At 36.6% G+C, this 19,472-nt stretch overlaps 1 protein-coding gene across 4 annotated transcripts in view; it reads right to left on the reverse strand.

Moving 5' to 3' along the window:
• Positions 1 to 3,370: 3,370 nt before the first annotated feature.
• The window catches only part of LOC116289760 (sodium-dependent neutral amino acid transporter B(0)AT3), a 29,766-nt gene continuing 13,664 nt past the window's right edge, over positions 3,371 to 19,472 (reverse strand). Inside the window, exons 1-10 of one of the 4 annotated variants that reach the window (XM_089033533.1) lie at positions 17,856 to 17,975; positions 17,472 to 17,703; positions 12,975 to 13,336; positions 12,317 to 12,795; positions 11,296 to 11,406; positions 10,162 to 10,569; positions 9,438 to 9,639; positions 8,573 to 8,732; positions 7,854 to 8,016; positions 3,371 to 6,202 (exon numbers count right to left, since the gene is read on the reverse strand). In XM_089033533.1, coding sequence (XP_088889659.1) covers positions 5,795 to 6,202; positions 7,854 to 8,016; positions 8,573 to 8,732; positions 9,438 to 9,639; positions 10,162 to 10,569; positions 11,296 to 11,406; positions 12,317 to 12,795; positions 12,975 to 13,275 — 2,232 coding nt within the window. In that variant the 5' untranslated portion in view covers positions 13,276 to 13,336; positions 17,472 to 17,703; positions 17,856 to 17,975 and the 3' untranslated portion in view covers positions 3,371 to 5,794. Of the gene's footprint in view, positions 6,203 to 7,853; positions 8,017 to 8,572; positions 8,733 to 9,437; positions 9,640 to 10,161; positions 10,570 to 11,295; positions 11,407 to 12,316; positions 12,796 to 12,974; positions 13,337 to 16,273; positions 16,616 to 17,471; positions 17,704 to 17,855; positions 17,976 to 19,472 lie in introns of those variants that run through there. The other 3 variants (XM_089033534.1, XM_089033535.1, XM_089033532.1) reach the window with 3 other exon arrangements.

Here is a 19,472-nt window from a genome sequence, read left to right on the forward strand (position 1 = left end):
TTCTTTCAAAAATAATTAGCTATAGAAAAAATATATATACACACACATGCCCGTAAGAATTAAACGGTCCCTAGGCTCCGCCGGACAATCTCTTTAGAAATCTATGGGGCACCACCTTTCTTGTAGTTAGAAAAACAATTTTTTTTTTACTTGTTCATAGTGGATTTTTTCCCTACCTAATATCAGTAGGCTACAGAGAAAAATATTTATTAAATGTGTTTATTCGGAACAAGTATAATACTTGTTCAATAATGAACACATTGTCTCATAAAGTTAAGGCCCGCCGAATCGAGTACATAGATCGAAAGGAAGAGCTATAAGTATTTTGTATTTTAGATCAATGAAGAATTTTTTTACGAAAAAAGCCGTGAGCTCTAGGAGCTGGTTGCCGTTGAAAAGAACTGAATCTTCTAATTGGCTCGCTCGCTCGTTGCTGCTAATTATGGTATGGATATAATCCACAGGAAATGATCGGAAGAAATTTTGGCAAAATGTTGAAAATTTTCAGCTGATTAAGTTTGCTTTTTTCTTGTCAATAACTAAAATTTGATTAGATATATAATCTAACAAATACATAGATCATACTTACCTTCACTTACTTAGTTTGCTCTTTGTGTAGCGGGGAAAAACTATAAAATGTAGAAAACGAACACAGTGTTTAATCAAGACCAATTTCTTTCCGTTGTTTGGTTCGGCTTATAAGTAATAATGTAGAATACAGATGATAGGCTTATATGTATTTAGGTAAGAATGAAACCAAATGAAGAAATTTGTGTACATATGTAATATTGCTATCGCTGATAAGTGCTTGAGTTGACAAATGTCGAAGGCGTCAGCACTGAAAAGCGTTTCATTTGGAGTTTTTCATCATTCTTAATATCCAATGCTAAAATATGCTCCAAACTCATTTATTTTTAAGTTAATCACACTTATACATTCGTAACACGTTTTATGTCATTCATATTAACATTTTTCGCTCTTCCTTCTCTTTCGCTATTATCCTTTTCTTTTCCTTGACTTTTTGCTAAAATATATTTCATTATTTTGATTTTCTTTCACCATTTTTGGTAGTTTTTAGGCATTTATCTTCTTACTTCTTCTGTCTATACGAATATATTTATATCTGCACTTCTGTCTCTAATATATAATCTGTTAATCTTAATCTCACCCTCTCTCCCTCCCTCTCTTTCTCTCTCTCTCTCTCCCTCCCTTTCTTTCCCTTCTCTTTCCCTCTCTCTCTATTTCTCAAAAAATTTGAAACACTTCCAACTTCAAGTACCAAAAATAAGAAAAAGATGGATCAGAAATCTCGAAAATATTGTTAATTTTCTGTTTAATTTCAATGAATTTTTAGCTTGAGTTTTCAACGCTTTTCTATTCCAAAAACCCCTAAGATGTTATCCGTTTTGTTCGAATGCCAACAACGACAAAAAAAACTTTCACTTGCCTAACATTAACTGGCTGATGAACTCCACAAACGAAGTGCCTTTTTTCATTCAATTAAAAAAATTTGGCTCTCTTAAGAATCTTTATAATGATGACAGATAATAAATCATCTTGATAAAGTTGCGAACTTTTTTGCTAGTATATATTATGATTTTTAATCATTGTAATGCGGTATCAAAATAATTGCTAACTTTTTTGAATTAGTACTTTTAAAGAAAAATAATCTTATTTTGATCGATTGTTTGTTTTTGTTCAAAGAATTGGCATACTACCGGATCGTCAGGAAGAGATCTAGAGAGATTAAAAAGATTACTAAGACAAAGGAAAAAAATTAGAAGTGTTGTATTGTAGTTTTTGTTTTTGTTCAGAGAATAAGCATATTTGCCAAGAACTTGATAATTATATATCACTCTGCAAAAAAAGTACATTTAAAAAACTGCTTGATTTTTAGACAAATAGATACGTTGTCTAACTAGTCTTCATACCAAATAACTATGTTTTTATGCTAATAAATTAGTATTTTTTGACGCAATAAAGAATATATCTTATTAATAGTTTTCAAGAAACAAAGCTAAAAAATAAATTTGGAAATAATTATATTTCCTATAATAAATTTTCTAAAACTAATTTATACATTTTTTGAGACAAAATAAAAACGTCTCAAATTTATTTTTACAAATAGAGAAAAGAGAATTTTTCGTGTGGTCCTGGCAATAATTTGTTGCATAAAAAGGTTTATATTTTTAAATGGCACAGAAAGATAAATTAAGCCATAACGGCTCAGCAATTGTATAGCCCAGTTTAAAATCGTTAAGGATTATATTTGAAGCTAAGTAGTATTTATACGACTTTAAATACGTCGAAAAATACCCTTAAAAATGCATTCAGTTTGCGCTAACATCTAAAATTATTTTTTTTAAAGAAATTCAAGTCGTTTAGCTTCGTAAACGGAAAATATTATTTGCAATGTCTTTGCATCGATAATGGGATAATTAACACTATCTTATGCTCGAGATATTGTATTAGGTATTAAAAATAAGTCTACAACAAGCAAAGCAAAGTGTTAGAAGACGTTCACGTAGAATAAGAAAAAATACTGGCTTACCTAAATAAGTGTATGGTTTTAATAACAGGTTAGTTGACGATTGAAAAACGGCGTTGCTCAGACATCGTACGACCAGTCGAAGGAATGACGCCGCTAGGTAAAAACCATTAGACGTTTTCTAATGAAATTCTGTAATGTTATATTTTTTCATTAAACTAAGGGGTTCAATCATACAATCAAGTGCTAATCAATATTCAACCTTCCTATATGTAAATTTTTTTTGTTTATTTTTTTAAAGAAACGTCTTTTTCTTCATTCTTCTGGTAATTCTTGACCTTAGAAATCTTTTTTTTCCCTCTAGAAAATAATAATTATGATGTGCATGATTAATTAGCAAAACAGATTGTAGCGTTTGTGACTATGGGGTCTCTCTCTCTCACGCAGAGTGGGACATGTTTTTCTTACCATATGAATTAAGTTGATATGTTCCAGGGTAGCGAAACAGTATATAGTGGTACTGGGATGAATATGTGTCGGAATGAAGTACCTTAATAACCTATGGATTTGTGAAGGGAGGAAGGAAGGAAGGAAGGAAGGGAGTGAGGAAGGAAGGGAGTGAGGAAGGAAGCAAGGAAGGAAGGAAGCAAGGAAGAAAGCAAGGAAGGAAGCAAGGAAGGAAGCAAGGAAGCAAGGAAGCAAGGAAGCAAGGAAGCAAGGAAGCAAGGAAGCAAGGAAGGAAGGAAGGAAGGAAGGAAGCAAGGAAGAAAGCAAGGAAGCAAGGAAGGAAGCAAGGAAGCAAGGAAGGAAGCAAGGAAGCAAGGAAGCAAGGAAGAAAGCAAGGAAGGAAGGAAGGAAGCAAGGAAGGAAGGAAGTCATACATTATATAAAAGAGTTTTTATTGGATTGCAAACTGCTTCTTGAATTGGTGGACTAAAAATTACTCACTCATATGGCATTTGATAGATATAAAACATTATCGTTCGATTCTCCCTTAAAACTGGGGACAAATCGTTTTTATGAATAGCCCACTTCCGATATATGCTTCGCTTGTCACGCACAAAGGATTTAACGTGAGGTTTCGTGCATTATGCTTGGTTATCCGTGATAGGAGAAAAGAATGAATTCAATTTAGCATGTAGCATCGTCCTGAAGCTTTGTACGTAACCAGCGAAGCATATCTCAGAAGAGTGCTATTGACGACGGTAATCGCCGAGTTGGCATGGCAACGAGGCGATTTTTAAGCAATGATGTATCTAATATATATAAATATGTGTCTTCAATTATTTTATAAAAAAATTCATTTTCTTAAGGAATATTGGAGCATCGAATTTCTGGCCTCGTCACCAGTACGAGGCTTGTAGGTCTGTGCTTAGTTGAGTGCTCTTTTTAGGATTTATTTACAATTGTATAATTGCTAAAAAAATTCGCCAAAGCGTGACTCATGGGTTAAGTATTTGAATGTGTCACGCGATATGACTTCACTATCTTTGGAAATATACCGAGTTTCTGAGAATGAAACTGAACATGTGACGTCATAGCCGCCATGTTGGTGGACTTGAGCAAAAGATTTGGTGGTTATTCACTTTGTCATGTCATCCAACATGGCGGCAATGTCTTTTGTCCTTGTGCATGTAACATCATAGCCGCCATGTTGGTGGACTTGACCATGTTTGGTCTACTTTTCTTTGTTGTCATCCAACATGGCTGCCATGCCTTTTGTCATTTAATTTACTTGAAGGAATGAACGTTAAAAAGTTCGTAAGCACTCGTAGAGAGGTTGAAGAGGTTAAGAGGTCTTTTCTTACATGTCAAAACAGATTGCAATAGGTCTCTTTACCTTGGGTGTACTAATGTTTTCCCATTTCATACAACATTTCCTAGAGTATCATTTCTTTGTTTAACGTTTGTGCACGAGAAGACCCATGAATATGGATACACCTTAAACAAAGAATCTTATTCTCGAGAAAATGACACATGGTGGAAAAAACATTACGCCCCAGTTAAAAAGGTCTATAGAGGCTTTGTACCATCACGTGATGGCAGCCATGACAGGAGGCAGGAACAACTGAGTCTGGTCTAGTCTGATTTACATGAGAAAGAATTCGGTTTCCCAGGGGTAAAAGACTCTATTGTACGTTAAACAAAGAAATGATACTCTAGGAAATGTAGTCTGAAATGGGAAAACATTAGTACACCTAAGGTAAAGAGACCTATTGCAATCTGTTTTGACATGTAAGAAAAGACCTCTTAACCTCTTCAACCTTTGACAGGTTTTAGAGTATTATTGCTGAGAAACAATTGACCATTTTTGAGTTCCAAATTACCGCTGCCTTCCTTGATTGCAGACTTATTTACTTAGGCCTAGCCTCGTATCAGTGTCTAAATATTCACAAATACCAACGGTAAAGTAAAGTTTGCACATCTTCAACAATACAAACTTTGAAATGCCACGGACCTTCACTGGAGCTCATCCAATATATCTGCACAAAATCGAGGCTAACCCTGAGCAACAGAGAACTTGAAACTGAAGTATTCCCATTCGTCGCACATCTTTTTTTCGCTGACATTCGAGTGAACTTGCCTCAAACACAAGGTGTGTCTTGATTCTAGCGTGAAAGAGATCAATAGTGCAGTGGCCACTCATAACGAATACACCGATCAATGACAATCTTTTGTTTTGTGACGTCATGTCTATGTGGCCCATGTGACGTCATGGATCATATTTCCTGATCGAAGACTGATTGTACGTAGACCAATCATAATCTCTTTTGTTCTGACGTCATGACAGACATCAAAAGGTTTACTCATTGTGACGTCATGGATCATATTTCCTAATCGAAGAATGTTTGTACGTAGACCAATCATACTCTCTTTTGTTCTGACGTCATATGACAGACATCAAAAGGTTTACTCATTGTGACGTCATGGATCATATTTCCTAATCGAAGAATGTTTGTACGTAGACCAATCATAATCTCTTTTGTTCTGACGTCATGACAGACATCAAAAGGTTTACTCATTGTGACGTCATGGATCATATTTCCTAATCGAAGAATGTTTGTACGTAGACCAATCATACTCTCTTTTGTTCTGACGTCATATGACAGACATCAAAAGGTTTAGACACTGACGTCATGGACCAATTGGAAATCTCGATATACTTACTTCTCGTAGACTAATAACAGTCTTTCTTTTATCTCATTCTCACAAATGTCACCTCAATGACGGATTCAAAATATCGATTTTTCATTAGAATTTTTTAAATATTTTTAGCACTAAATATTTGACGTTCTCCTCCGAGGGTCATACGAATCCAATACTGCCATTATTATGATTGTTGATCACGTGACACGCCTCTCCATTCTCCGTCCTAATAGTAGGCACCCTTCCATTTGCCACGGGCGTGGAATGTTCGTTTCGTTCTTTCGGTCTATGGTTGCTCATGTAAGAAGCGTTTCTTGACAGCGTTTTGGCTTTTTTCGGTTCCTTCTTTCTACGTTTGCTCTTAGGGGTCTCGCGGTAGAGCGGTTGGAGCTCAGCTGATTGGGTTTTACGAGAAAGAACGACGGATGGTAGTTCGGTGTTGGTAAGCCCGATGAAGCCGTAGTATTTGAGAAACGCGACGGCAGGGATGAAGAATATCGACGCCATGGTCAACATGATTGCGATAAACACGCCCCACGCGGGGAGGGGTACCCTAGTATTGGTGCGCTGTAGAATTGAATACAACGATTAATCTGATTGAGTCACTTGTATATCAGTGTATATAGAGCTTTCAAAGTGACGTCCAAAACGAAAAGAAGTTCTTTAAAGATTTTTGGTATCTTTTTCATTCATGACAGGATTTGTTGGTCTATCATAAATCCTGCGCTCTAATTGGCTGAGCTACTAGTGCTCTATTAGTGATAGACTACTAAAGGTAAAGGTAAAATGTAGATCATACTTCGATAACACGAGGAGTGGTTGCCCAATTTTCCCGAAGCAGGGGCTCATTTATAAAGCGCTTGAAGGTGCATCCTTAACCCCATCAGACTATCAGTGCGCATGCTCCTTATTGCCCTATTTTACTATGACGTCACAACAAAACAATTTATTGTTTAAACGCAAAGGATCATGGTTGTCGGAGGGTGTCAAATCAACGCAAATTCACCGAAAATTGTTCTAAAACCCGTCATCAATCCACGAAGAGAAGTAGAATAGCCAGCAAACGCTCAGAATTTTTTTTAGTGCATATTAACACATATTATATCTGAAAACAAGGCCATTTTAGATTAAAATGTTTCACTAGGAGCAAATTTTGTTGAATTTTCTATTTTCTATCCTCCACATAAACAAGCAGTGACGTCATAGTGAAATTGCTTACTATCAATCACGTGATTTTTTGGAGTTGACTGGGGGGCAAACAAGCGGTTGACTGAGGGGCAACTAGCGGATGTTAAGTCAAAACATATAAAAAAAAGTCCTCAAACTATTGTATTTGACTATTTTCACGACATCAAACCAGAAAACGATTGATCAAAACAACCTCCAGGATTCTACAAGTCATCAAAAGAGAGCTATTACCGGAAGTGACGTCTATTGATAGCAACCTATAGGGCAATACGGGTATTTAGAGCTAAAGCTACACAGAACAGAGAGAAGTCGAAAAAGACGTGGAGATCCTGAGGATTGAACTATGGACCTCTAGCTCTGAAGGCCGCGCACTAACCAACTGAGCTACCTTTGTTCCTAAATACTAACGAAAGGTGTCAGTTTTGAAAACCAAAACGATGGCAGCTAACTCGCGTGTTCCTAGTTTTTATAATCCATTTGTTCGACCTATTAGTAGGTTGAGATTAAAGCAATTAGCCCTCTCGCCCTGATGGTCTACGAATCAATAGCCCAAGATGCCTTATGGTCTAAATCTTACAGTGCCTATACCACGTAACTTAATATTTTCAGTATTGATTCTACATAAAGTGAATATTTGAATGGTAGAGTAGAGGCATTTAACCCGTGAAATAAAAATTATTAGTCAACGTGTAATAGTCAAATAGACACAAAAGAAAACAATGGAATTAGGGTCTACTAAAGTGTATTAGTCTAATATCTATTTCACGGGTTTAATGACTTCACTCTAAAAGAATTTCATATGATTTGAGAGATACATATTGGAGATATCAATGATTATATTTTCAATAAGTTAATGAGTGTGATTTCCTTTTAGGAATTTGAGTTTGCTTCTCATCGTTTTTAAATTGCAACACTAATCACTCAAATCATATGAAATATTTTTTACCATTCAAATATTCACTTTATGTAGAATCAATACTGAAAATATTGAGATAGGTGGTAAAGGCACTTTGAATAAATACATACGCACCTTTTCGGCGTCCCATATGGAATAAGATGGAGTAGTTTCAGACATTCCTTTAATACTCATGCTTAGCACTGCTAAAATAGCCAGAGGAGAGATGACTTTCCAACACCACTTCCATATAAACCGAGGCGGCTTGTTGGTCATGTAGTGAATATCCTCACTAAACCTAGGAACGACAGAAGTTTGTTTGAATACGTTTTAATATTTAAGGAATACCAAAAGCGTGCACTCGGTACTGTAATATATTAACAAGAAGTAGAAGCATATGAACTAGAATGTATATTTGTGTTTAAGGAATACAAAACACGCGCACATGTCTCTGTACTGTGATATAAACACACTGTAGATCATAATAAATAAGCTTTGGAACACGAGAAGTAGCTGGGAGTTTCTCTTGCTTCTCTCATGCTCTACAGCTACCAACGTGTTTATATCACAGTACAGAGACATGCGCGAGAAATATTGCTGTTATAAAATATGTTTGAACGATCCTGTGATATAATCACGGTAATCAGCCAATCAGCGCTCTTGTTATATCTCAAATATTTTACCCAGCCAATCAGTGCGCGCGTTATATCTCAAATATTTTATCCACCCAATCAGTGCAAGCGTTTTATTTCAAATATTTTATCTCGCCCATCAGCCTAATGCAGAGGTTGTATCAGGATATGGATAAAATTCAAAAGTTTTTTCAACCCTAATGACTTCAGTGTTCAACTTACCTGTCAATGCCATAGATAAATGATATCGCTATACATTCAACCAAGGCGATGATCAGCAGAGGTATTCCCGAGCAGTAAGCATCGATCAACTCGAACCAGTAAGATCCAGAATATGTTACCATGGTGAATCCCAGAATACACAGAATGAAACAAATAGCACCTAAAGGACAAATAGTAATATTCAGATTTGATTGAGTTTTACCTATCCTCTACGCACCCCCTCCCCCCAAAGGATCAAAAGCGTGCTACATCTTTCACACACACACAATGTCATGTTGGAGCGGTTTTCGTATGAGTGGGAAACGATACAGCAAATTTGTAGCCATATTGTAGGCGTACCATATGTACCGATGTAACTACGCCTTGTGATTGGATAAACTACTGGAATACGCTTTGGAAGCCATTTCAATGTCACCATTACGTGCTGTAATCAGTATTGTATATTTCCCACTCATACGATAACCATTCTTATAGGAAGCCATTTCAATGTTACGGCATGTCGCACCGTGTACGTGCTGTAAGTCAGTACCGTATGTTTCCCACTCATACGATAACCATTCTTATAGGAAGCGATTTCAATGTTACGGCTTGTCGTACAGTGTATGTACTGTAAGTCAGTACCGTACGTTTCCCTCTCATACGATAACCATTCTTATAGGAAGCCATTTCAATGTTACGGCATGTCGTACCGTGTACGTGCTGTAAGTCAGTACCATATGTTTCTTATTCATACGATAACCATTCTTGTAGGAAGCCATTTCAATGTTACGGCATGTCGTACCGTGTACGTGCTGTAAGTCAGTACCATATGTTTCTTATTCATACGATAACCATTCTTGTAGGAAGCCATTTCAATGTTATATACCTGAAATGTGTTTTTTCTTCCATGTGGGTAGCAGCCTCATATCCGAGATAGGAGTGACCACACCCTCTAACATTCCAAACTGGGTATCAATTCCAACAGTGATGAGCATGAGGAAGAACATTACGGCCCATATCGGTGCATATGGCATCTTGGTGATGACGTCAGTGAAGACTATAAAGGCTAAGCCAATCCCACTAGACATCTGTGTGGAAAATAGAATGTTAGGGTAATGCTAGATCTCGTGGAAATTTTTGTTGTTTAATAACTTAATTAGTAGTTTAACCAACAAAAGGGGCTCAATCAACAAAAGGGGCTCAATCAACAAAAGGGGCTCAATCGACAAAAGGGGCTCAATCGACAAAAGGGGCTCAATCGACAAAAGGGGCTCAATCGACAAAAGGGGCTCAATCGACAAATGGGGCTCAATCTACAAAAGGGGCTCACTCGACAAAAGGGGCTCACTCGACAAAAGAGGCTCACTCGACAAAAGAGGCTCACTCGACAAAAGGGGCTCAATCGACAAAAGAGGCTCACTCGACAAAAGGGGCTCAATCGACAAAAGAGGTTCACTCAACAAATGGGGCTCAATCAACAAAAGGGGCTCAATCACCAAAAGGGGGCTCAATCAACAAAAGGGGCTCAATCAATAAAAAGGGCTCAACCAATAAAAGGGGCTTAAACACTAAAGCATAAATGTTAGACATTTGATACATAATTAACTTACTTCAAGGAACTGTGTCTTGTTACAGGTGATAATCGTTTCATTGGCTATTATCGAGGCATTCTGAATATTCTCACTAATCTCTCCCATATCCACATATTTCCAGTCTGGAAGACCTTGGCTGATTAACCCCGTCTCGTTCAATATCCGTAATACTTGCTCGCGTTTGTTTTCAAGACAATCATCCATTCTATTCTGCGCCTGAAATCCAATAAAACAGAAGACCACGACGCTAGCGTAGATGGAGACAGCGCAGTTGATAAAACATACGGTTATAGCGTCTTTAGTGGAGTCGTTCTTGAGTGGGTTGTAGCTTGAGAATGCGATGAGTGATCCGTAGGCCACTCCTAGAGAGTAGAATATTTGTACTGCTGCATCTAACCATACTAGAGGATCTGAGAGACGTGCAAACTGTTGACAGCAAGCACAAATGATTAATAATAATAATAGAATAATAATAATAATGATAATAATAATAATTATTATTATTACAGTTCTTAGAAATGTGCCTTGACTAGCCTCAATGCGCTTTCAATTCATTATAGATAAACTGAAAATATCTTAAAAACTAAACTACGACTAGAGAAAATTACGTATTTATATTGAACAAGAAATAAATGAATTAATCTATACATATTTATAAAATAACTGTTATGAATCTCGCGTTTTGATTGGCCGGGAGCGCGTGCTTTATGAGAGCACACAGCACGCGCGCGCATTTTTTTTAGCGTCATTACTATCTAAAATAACGGTTATTGTAAGAAATAAAAGAAATAAAAGGAGTTATAAAACACTTGGGGATTAGGAGAACACTCGAGAAGCATTCCGCTACGCGTCGTGCTTCTCCTAACACTTCTCTCGTGTTCTGCCAACCCCCGCGTGCTTTATAACTGCACACACCATGCGCGCGCGTTTTTTATTTCTTCAATATATATATGTATGTGTTTTACGAACTATGAGTTATACAAATATGTTTTGAGACGAGACTTAAAGTGGGAGAGTGCAGAGAGACTGTATTTGCGTTTCTTATGTTGGAAGGCAACACGTTCCAAGGCTTAGGTACACAGATGGAGAAAATGCGGTTACTGTATGTACAAGGGCGTAAGATCAGTAAGTAAGATGCATATGCTTTCCTACCTCAGGTACGAACAGCATTCTCAGTCCATCTTGGTATCCATCAAGATGGACTCCACGAAAGAAGAAGATGATCAGAAGCACTAAGGGTAGGGTAGCAGTAAGATAGACGATCTGGAAAACACAAAACATACCATTATTAACATCGGGACATAAAACAGGGGCATGATGAACAGAATACATTCAACCTTAGCAAGCAGAAAGCAAAATGCAAAATGCAACATACTGCAAAAACCTTTTTTTGAAATAGCTTTACACACCTATATCGGAGATCTGAGATGAGCGATCTGAGATTAAACGGATTTTTTGGTTTTAAAGTTTTGTGGCTAAAATATGAAAAATCACATTCCTAACTCAAAATGATGCTTCATATTCCAATCTAAAAGGAAACTAAATTGTTCGGCTATGAATATATTAGAATTTTCAGCTTGCTATTCAATGTATTCAGTCTCAGATTTCTCCGACCGACAACGTTTTAAAAATAGCTGTATATATCAATAAGCAGTAGATAGATATTGCTGATTAACGCTAAAGACATTGCATCGTTTCTGTTTTGTAACATGCATTGATGATTTCCCACCATTCCCACGAGATTAAAATACAATGATACGCCGGCCATGTTGGTGGTATAAAAAAGATAATAGTGCTTTGAAGCTGTGACGGGTCCAATCCGGGTCCAATCACTTATTCCCAGGATTTATTCTCTACCTTTAACAATTAGATACATGAACAGAAAATTATGATATGATGGGGGGAAAAAACGATGAAAAATGTCTGTAAAAATAATTATTAATTTGACCCGGAAGTCGTTTTTCGTTCTAATTACGTCACACTTAACAGCTCTATAGACCCCTTGCAGCACGTCGGAATAGAGCTTAAATCGAAGGACATAACAATAGGTTTACAAATCTTATAAGATTGAAATTCTTTTGTTTTGTCCTCCAAATTGAGCTGCTTTGACGTCACATACAAGGGGTCTATTGACCAAGATGGCTGCATTGATGTAGCCAACCATAACACTTACCTTTCCTGTGACCTTAATTCCCTTCATCATACAGATCCAACAAAGTACCCATGTAGCTACCAGACATCCCCACAGCTTCCAATTCATGCCACCTGTATCCTCGATATTATTCGTTATTCCAAGCGTTGTCTGATACCAGAAATATTCGGTTGGTTTTCGCACGTCGCACGAAGGAATCGGCACGTTTTTTGTTATATTACCCACGATGACGTCATGTGTGGGACAGGAAGCCCAAGGTAAAGGCGATTGAAACGATTGTACGAAGTAAAAAATACACCACGCGATGATGACGTTATAGTATAGACACACCAAGAAACAGACAACGACTGAAGCTATCCCTAGACCTCCTAGGTAGGGGGAAATTTCGTTCCATACGCCTATGGAACCCTTGCGCATTCTTTGGCCGATGCAAAGCTCCATGTAGTATAGGGGAATTCCTTCGACTGCCAACATTATCCCATAAGGAATAAGAAATGACGCTGGAAAAAAAGATAACAATTAATGAATGGATGGATGGATGGATGGATGGATGGATGGATGGATGGATGGATGGATGGATGGATGGGTGGGATGGATGGGTGGGTGGATGGATGGATGGATGGATGGATGGATGGATGGATGGATGGATTATTTTTGTATTGAGTATTTTATAACTCACCTCCACCATTCTTGTGGCACAAATGAGGGAACCTCCATACATTCCCCAGACCAATAGTATACCCAATCAAAGTCAATATAAACTCAGTACGATTTTTCCACCTCTCTCTCCTGGGTCTATAATGGATTTGATCAACACAAAACCCATTCTGGGTTATTGTTCCAGATAGTTCTGTCACCTCAAGGCGAGAGTCGTTCGACCCGTGGAAATTCAAATTGGAAGAGGTGCCTTGGTTTGAATGTGTTCCACTGCTCGGTCTGCGCGGGACGTCTACTGATAAGTGGTTGTTTGATATTGCCATGCCACTGTAGCTACTCGTAGATAGATCGCATGGTGGGTAGTAGGTTAATGCGTTGAGTGATCTGGGAAAATATCGATAGGAATAATGAAAAGAACGCTTTAATAGTGAAGAAATAAAAAACGCGCGCGCGTGCTGTGTGCAGTTATTAGAGTGATTTAGCATCAAGACGCGAACGTCAAGAGACGACGGCGCGAGCGCATTTTTTTGTGCGCGCGTCGTCCTCAACCCAATTGGCTTCCTGGACAGGACGTAAAAATGCTGCAAATGGCATCATGTTGGCGTCCTGTTGAGGACGGCGACGTCTTTTAACGTTCACGTGTGAAAAAATAGAAAACGCGCGCGGGTGCTGTGTGCTGTCATAAAGCACGCGGGGGTTGGCAGAACACGAGAGAAGTGTAAGGAGGAGCACGACGCCTAGCGGAGTGCTTCTGGACACTTCTCAAGTGTTCTGCCAATCCCCAAGTGCTTTATGACTGCACACAGCACAGCAAGTACGTTTTTTATTTCTTTTATAAAATACAAATTACAATAATAGATAGGAATGACGCAACGAAAAGTGCGCGCGCGTGCAATGTGCTCTCATAAAGCACGCGCTCCAAATCAATCAGAACGCGACATTCATAACAGTTATTTTATAATTGATGCTAAATCACTCCACAAAAACCCGAAGAACACGGAGAAAAATCCTTAAATCTAGAGGTGGACCTAGCAAACTCTACTCACATGTGATGGCGCGTACATGAATTGAACCCGAGAACACAGAGGCGAAAGGAATACTGCTACGAAAGGGTTTTTCTCCAAATATGTATCAATCTACGTCATGTAAATAAGCCTTGATATAAAGACGTATAATAATAATAATATTTCCATCGCAAAGATTCAAACAATTCTTTTATCAACTTAATCTTGACCACAAGACCAGTTTCACGAGAAATGTCGTTTTAATGCCAGTTGAGGTACAAATACCCGATTCGATGAAAAAGCTTTAAAACTATTTCCCATAGAGATAAACTTTAATCTGAAATAAATATCCTTGGATATAGTACAATGATTTATTTATATAATTAAATATAAAAGTATAAATAGGAATAGCTTTAATAAGCCTGAAGCGAGATGACGTTTTACCCCCGACTCTATACCATAATAGTTTTTAAAATTCTTTCATATTAAAATTTTTGATTCCTTAGAGAATACAGGAACAATAGTCATAATTAAAGAGCAAAAGCAGTGTGAAAAGGATTATGGTCTAGAGACGGGGGTAAAACGTCATCTCGCTTCAGGTTTATTGAAATGCCGAAACATTTTTAGAAAAAACATTAATTGGTCTAGGGAGTGTAATACATACTATACGAATAGAATAGAATAGAACAGAATAGAATAGAACAGAATAGAATAGAATAGAATAGAATGGAATGGAATGGAATAGAATAGAATAGAATGGAATAGAATAGAATAGAAAAGAATAGAATAGATGGAATAGAATAGATAGAATAGAATAGATAGAATAGAACAGAACAGAATAGAATAGAACAGAATAGAATAGAACAGAATAGAACAGAGCAGAGCAGAGCAGAACAGAACAGAATAGAATAGAATAGAATAGAATAGAATAGAATAGAATAGAATAGAATAGAATAGAATAGAATAGAATAGAATAGAATAGAATAGAATAGAATAGAATAGAATAGAATAGAATATCGCTTAATAACTATTTTGAAATTAATAGATGCCAACGTGTTTGTCAGTCGGATTTTTTTTTTTTTTTTTTTTTTTTTTTTTTTTTACAGATTTAGGCCCTGGCTAAACGAAGGAACATGTTTACCGCGCGCATGTTTCCTCGATGTTTCCCAGTTTAGCCACATGCGAAACATTGCTGCGTGCAACAAATTTTGCTTCCAAGACGCAAAAAATTTTTTTCCTGTGCGGCAGAAACATTACATGTTTCCAAGACGCATGGAAACATTGCTTCCCGGTGTTTCCTGACAGTTTTGCCACCTTAGGAAACATTTAGGGAAACATGTTTCCTCGTTTACCCATGGCCTTAGCCGCATAACGCATAAGTTTAGAGGAGGTATGCAGCTTTCATCAAAATAAAGAGGTCTACCCCTCCCCCTCCCCCTCCCCCTCCCCCCAATAAAAATGTATCTTCTCAGTTCATATGAAAACGCGCCATTTACATAGATATTTTTTATTTGTTTTGCGAGTTACCTCAAAAACGAATAAATTATTCAACTAAAATGCAGGTAGCCTTCATGATTTTTTTTTCAAGTGCTATTTTTAGACAGTGGGCAGCGAGTAAATCAGTTACAAAACCAACTATTTTCCCACGTTAAATAATTCGATACTCAGAGTATTTTCCGTTAAATACTTGAGAAAGAATATAGAACGATTGTATAATTAATTTAGAAGAAGTAAAACCAAAAATAGTGCATCAGAATACGTTAAAACTAAACATTAGTTATCATTTCAAAAATTTCTCTAAAGGTAAGTAAATAATTTGTACACGCCACAGACAAGAAAACTGCCGGTACACGTTGCATCACTAATATAAGTTCCGACTAGATATGTGAAATAAAACAATTTCAAGATAAATACAAAACAAATCTTTTAAATATATGTAAATATATTATTCTATTTGCTATCATAATTATTCTCAAGTATGTACTCATTTTGATACTTTCACAAACTGTTGTGGACTAATTTTTTTTTTTTAATTTTAATATTCTGGAATATTTACCAACGTCCTGAAGATGTTTAGCATTTGTCACGGTAATTGATTTCAAAAGATATTTTTTCATTTGATACCCTATTTACTTGTTACAAATATCGTGAAAAGCTACGCAAGTCATTGAACGTCTCTTTTGTCAGCAAAATTTACTCAACTTTCTAATGCAAAATTTCTTCTAATCTCTAGACAACACTGAAAGATATTTTAAAATATTTCGAATTTGATACCCCATTTACTAACTTGTTATAGATATTGTGAAAAGCTACTCACGTTGGACGAGCTCTTTTTCGGCAAAATCTTCTCAACTTTCCAATGCAAAATTTCTTCCAATCTCCAGGCAACACTGAAAGTATCTTTTGTTATTTTCGAGGCTTTTCTAGAAAATGTTCTTGTCGGTCATAATAGTCTTGAAATTGTACTTCGCAAATTAGCTTTAGGCATGTGACCAGAACTGTTATTAATGTCTCGATTGTTTGTTCACCAAATACCTGCTATTACTTGTCAAAACATCGTCTATCGGTGGAACCGATGAAAATTCAAGTACTCAGCAAAAACTTCTCATACCGTGTATAAGCTATGGTAAGCTGGTTCTTAAAATCTTCCCGCCCCTAAATCCTGAAAACAATGCACAAGAATTGTTCTTTGAAATTGTTTTTTTTAAAAAGTAGCGACTATAGATATTCTTGTTAACACCTTTGCTAGGTGCATTTACAATGAAGTAACCTGCCTTAACTTAAGCTTGTATGAATCACTAAACCTAATCCGGACACAAAGAAGAATCCTACTGATGGAGCTTGAAATTAATCTAGCATGGGACAAGTAATATTACCAATGAACAATAACAAGGGTTTCAGTTCTTCCTGGCATGAGACTAGTCTAGCAGCGACAGACTGAACATTTCAATATTTGTATTATACTAATGTGAACAGATTTGGAAGGTTATACGAAATAGTTAGAGTAAATAGCTATTGTTGATATAGGCGCGTGGGAGAATTGCTCTATGAATAACAAACACTTGCTATACTACACACTAACGCATCTCAAAACAAGACGAAAAACAGATAAGGATTCGACTGCTAAGTAATAACAAGGCATTTCAAAACAAGCATAATTGAAAGCGCTCAATCAAAATGCGTGTAACAAGATATACCAGGGGGTAAAAAAGGCGAATTATGACAAGCGCAAATATCTACTCTTACGACAGGTGGTATGATTCAAAGTGTACAGTTTGGTAAAGAAGCATGGATAGATTTAAATATGTCTTGGGACTACACAACACCTCGGGGTAAAATATACTCACTGACGACACTCCTTTTCAAATACACGATTAGAGAATATTTCTAGAATCTGAAATGGACAATGTCAAGTCCTTTGCTGTTGGTTGTGCTTCGCGATATTCTAATACCGCTACAAAATAAATATCTCAAATTTTACCATGTAAAAACAAACTGATAAAAAATTAACCTACCCGCCTCAGCAATGTCAACTTCTTTATAAGTGAAGTGTGTACAAGTCGTTTCGTGGTATGATTACAAAGAGGCGAAGCTTTTGCCTAAAAACATAAGAATGTGTCCCTCCATTGCGGTAGAAATCCCTGCCAATTGGCTCCCATTTAATAATGAAAGCTAGATTTTCTTCGATTGACTTGTCCTTGTAGTTTGAATGAGGTTTGTTTGAAAATCAAGCACGACCTTGGACAGCTGAAATATTTACAAATTTGTTTTGTGCTCTAATTTGCATTATGTAGTGTGGGGGAGTTTGGGTTGTGTGCAATAGGCACTCAGAAATTTATGAATACACGTCGTAACGTTGCATTCAATTATTGAGTAAATATCTACTATCTCTGACTTACCGCTTACGATCTTATCAATATAATATCAGAACCCAAACCTTTGTCATCGCTCCTGCTTCTCTGCTTGCCCGCAACTTGAATTTTTTGTGCAGAATACAATTACGTCTAATATTTTTTTCATACAAGCTTATCTTTATTCCTGAAGTTGTTGTATTATTGATGAGTGTCTTGGAGGGCAATTACGTAGTCTAGAGATAGCTGAATCATCCAATTTACTAACCTCAAATACCAGCCACTTTCTAACTCACCTTCTTTATGACATTGAAAAAGGGAATTCATAGGGATTCATAGTGTAATATTTGAACAATATTTTTAGCTTATATAATTCTGTATTTTGCATTTTATAAAATTTTATTTATGAAAAGCCTCCCTGAAAACGTGGGCGCATCCTTCGGAAAGCCAATTATTTATTATCATTATTATTAGCGCTAAAAATAAAGATCTTGATTGAAGTTTCAAATTATCTCCACGAGTCGAATCGTTTAGGGAAGCCATTTAAATGTTATTCAATTTTCTGTAGCACGTGTTTTAATTTATCTAATGAAGCCTATTAGAGTTAGGCCAAACTAGTTTTCTCTATAATGTCTCTCCATAGGACATGAGTGTCATGATTGGCGCGAAACCACTAAGCTATTCCTGGTTAACCGCATATATCCCCACCAGTAAATACTCCGCACCCTTCACTCAAATGACTTAACCACCTTCGGCAGTCATTCTTAGATTCCTTTGAAGTAGCTAACAACGCCCCCCCAAAACAACCCATGAAAGTTTTCAAATTCAAATTGAGAGCCCGCCCTCCCCTCGGCATATTAAATGAGCTAATTAAAGCAAAACTCGAGTTAAAAATTTTATACTGGTTCAACATTCTGGGGAAAAGATATTCCTTGCTAAATGCCGAGGTACAGTGTTTTACATCCAGTTAATTAGTGGCCTATTTTCGAACATGACGTTAGAAAATGAAGGCATACTTACAATAGGTGTAATTACAAAATTGAATTGCGTGAAATATGTATATATTAAGTGTCAGCCATAGTGCGAAAAAAATTTCACTTTGCCATTAAAGTTTTTTGAAGTTAACGATATAATGTCAGATATATTGCGAAAAAAATTCAGTTAAAATCATTGAAGCTAACGATTGTAATTCTGAGCGAGAAAACTAACTACACAAATACACCTTCATATACCTACAAAATAAAATATACCATATAAAACATTCAAAATCAGTTTTCCTAACATTCATTATTTTATTTCTTATTTCTTTGTTTTCTCTTAGCTGAAATTGTGCAAAATGTAGCCGAAAGTGTTTGAAACGGTTTGGGAAGATTTTTAGATCCGTATATTTTAACAAAATTTACAATGTAAAAACTTGTTTTCTGAAGGAATCGGAATTAGATTTTTGGTAGTTCTAATCTTTACAAGATAGATTGCATACCATAAAACCATGAAAAAGTTAACTAACAAAATTGTATAAATTAGTGCAAAGTTGTGTAGGTCTATGGCCTACTGAGGTTAGGGTTTAGGGTTAGGAACTTAGTAATTTGTGCAATTTCTGACGAAGTTTTTCACGAATATATGGTATACACTCTGGCTAATGACTCTACTCTTTAGTGGTGTATA

This window comes from Actinia tenebrosa, unplaced genomic scaffold (genome assembly GCF_029948245.1).
Source record: "Actinia tenebrosa isolate PJP-AT-01 unplaced genomic scaffold, QUT_ActTen_1.0 PGA_scaffold2__45_contigs__length_23673736, whole genome shotgun sequence".
NCBI lineage: Eukaryota > Metazoa > Cnidaria > Anthozoa > Actiniaria > Actiniidae > Actinia > Actinia tenebrosa.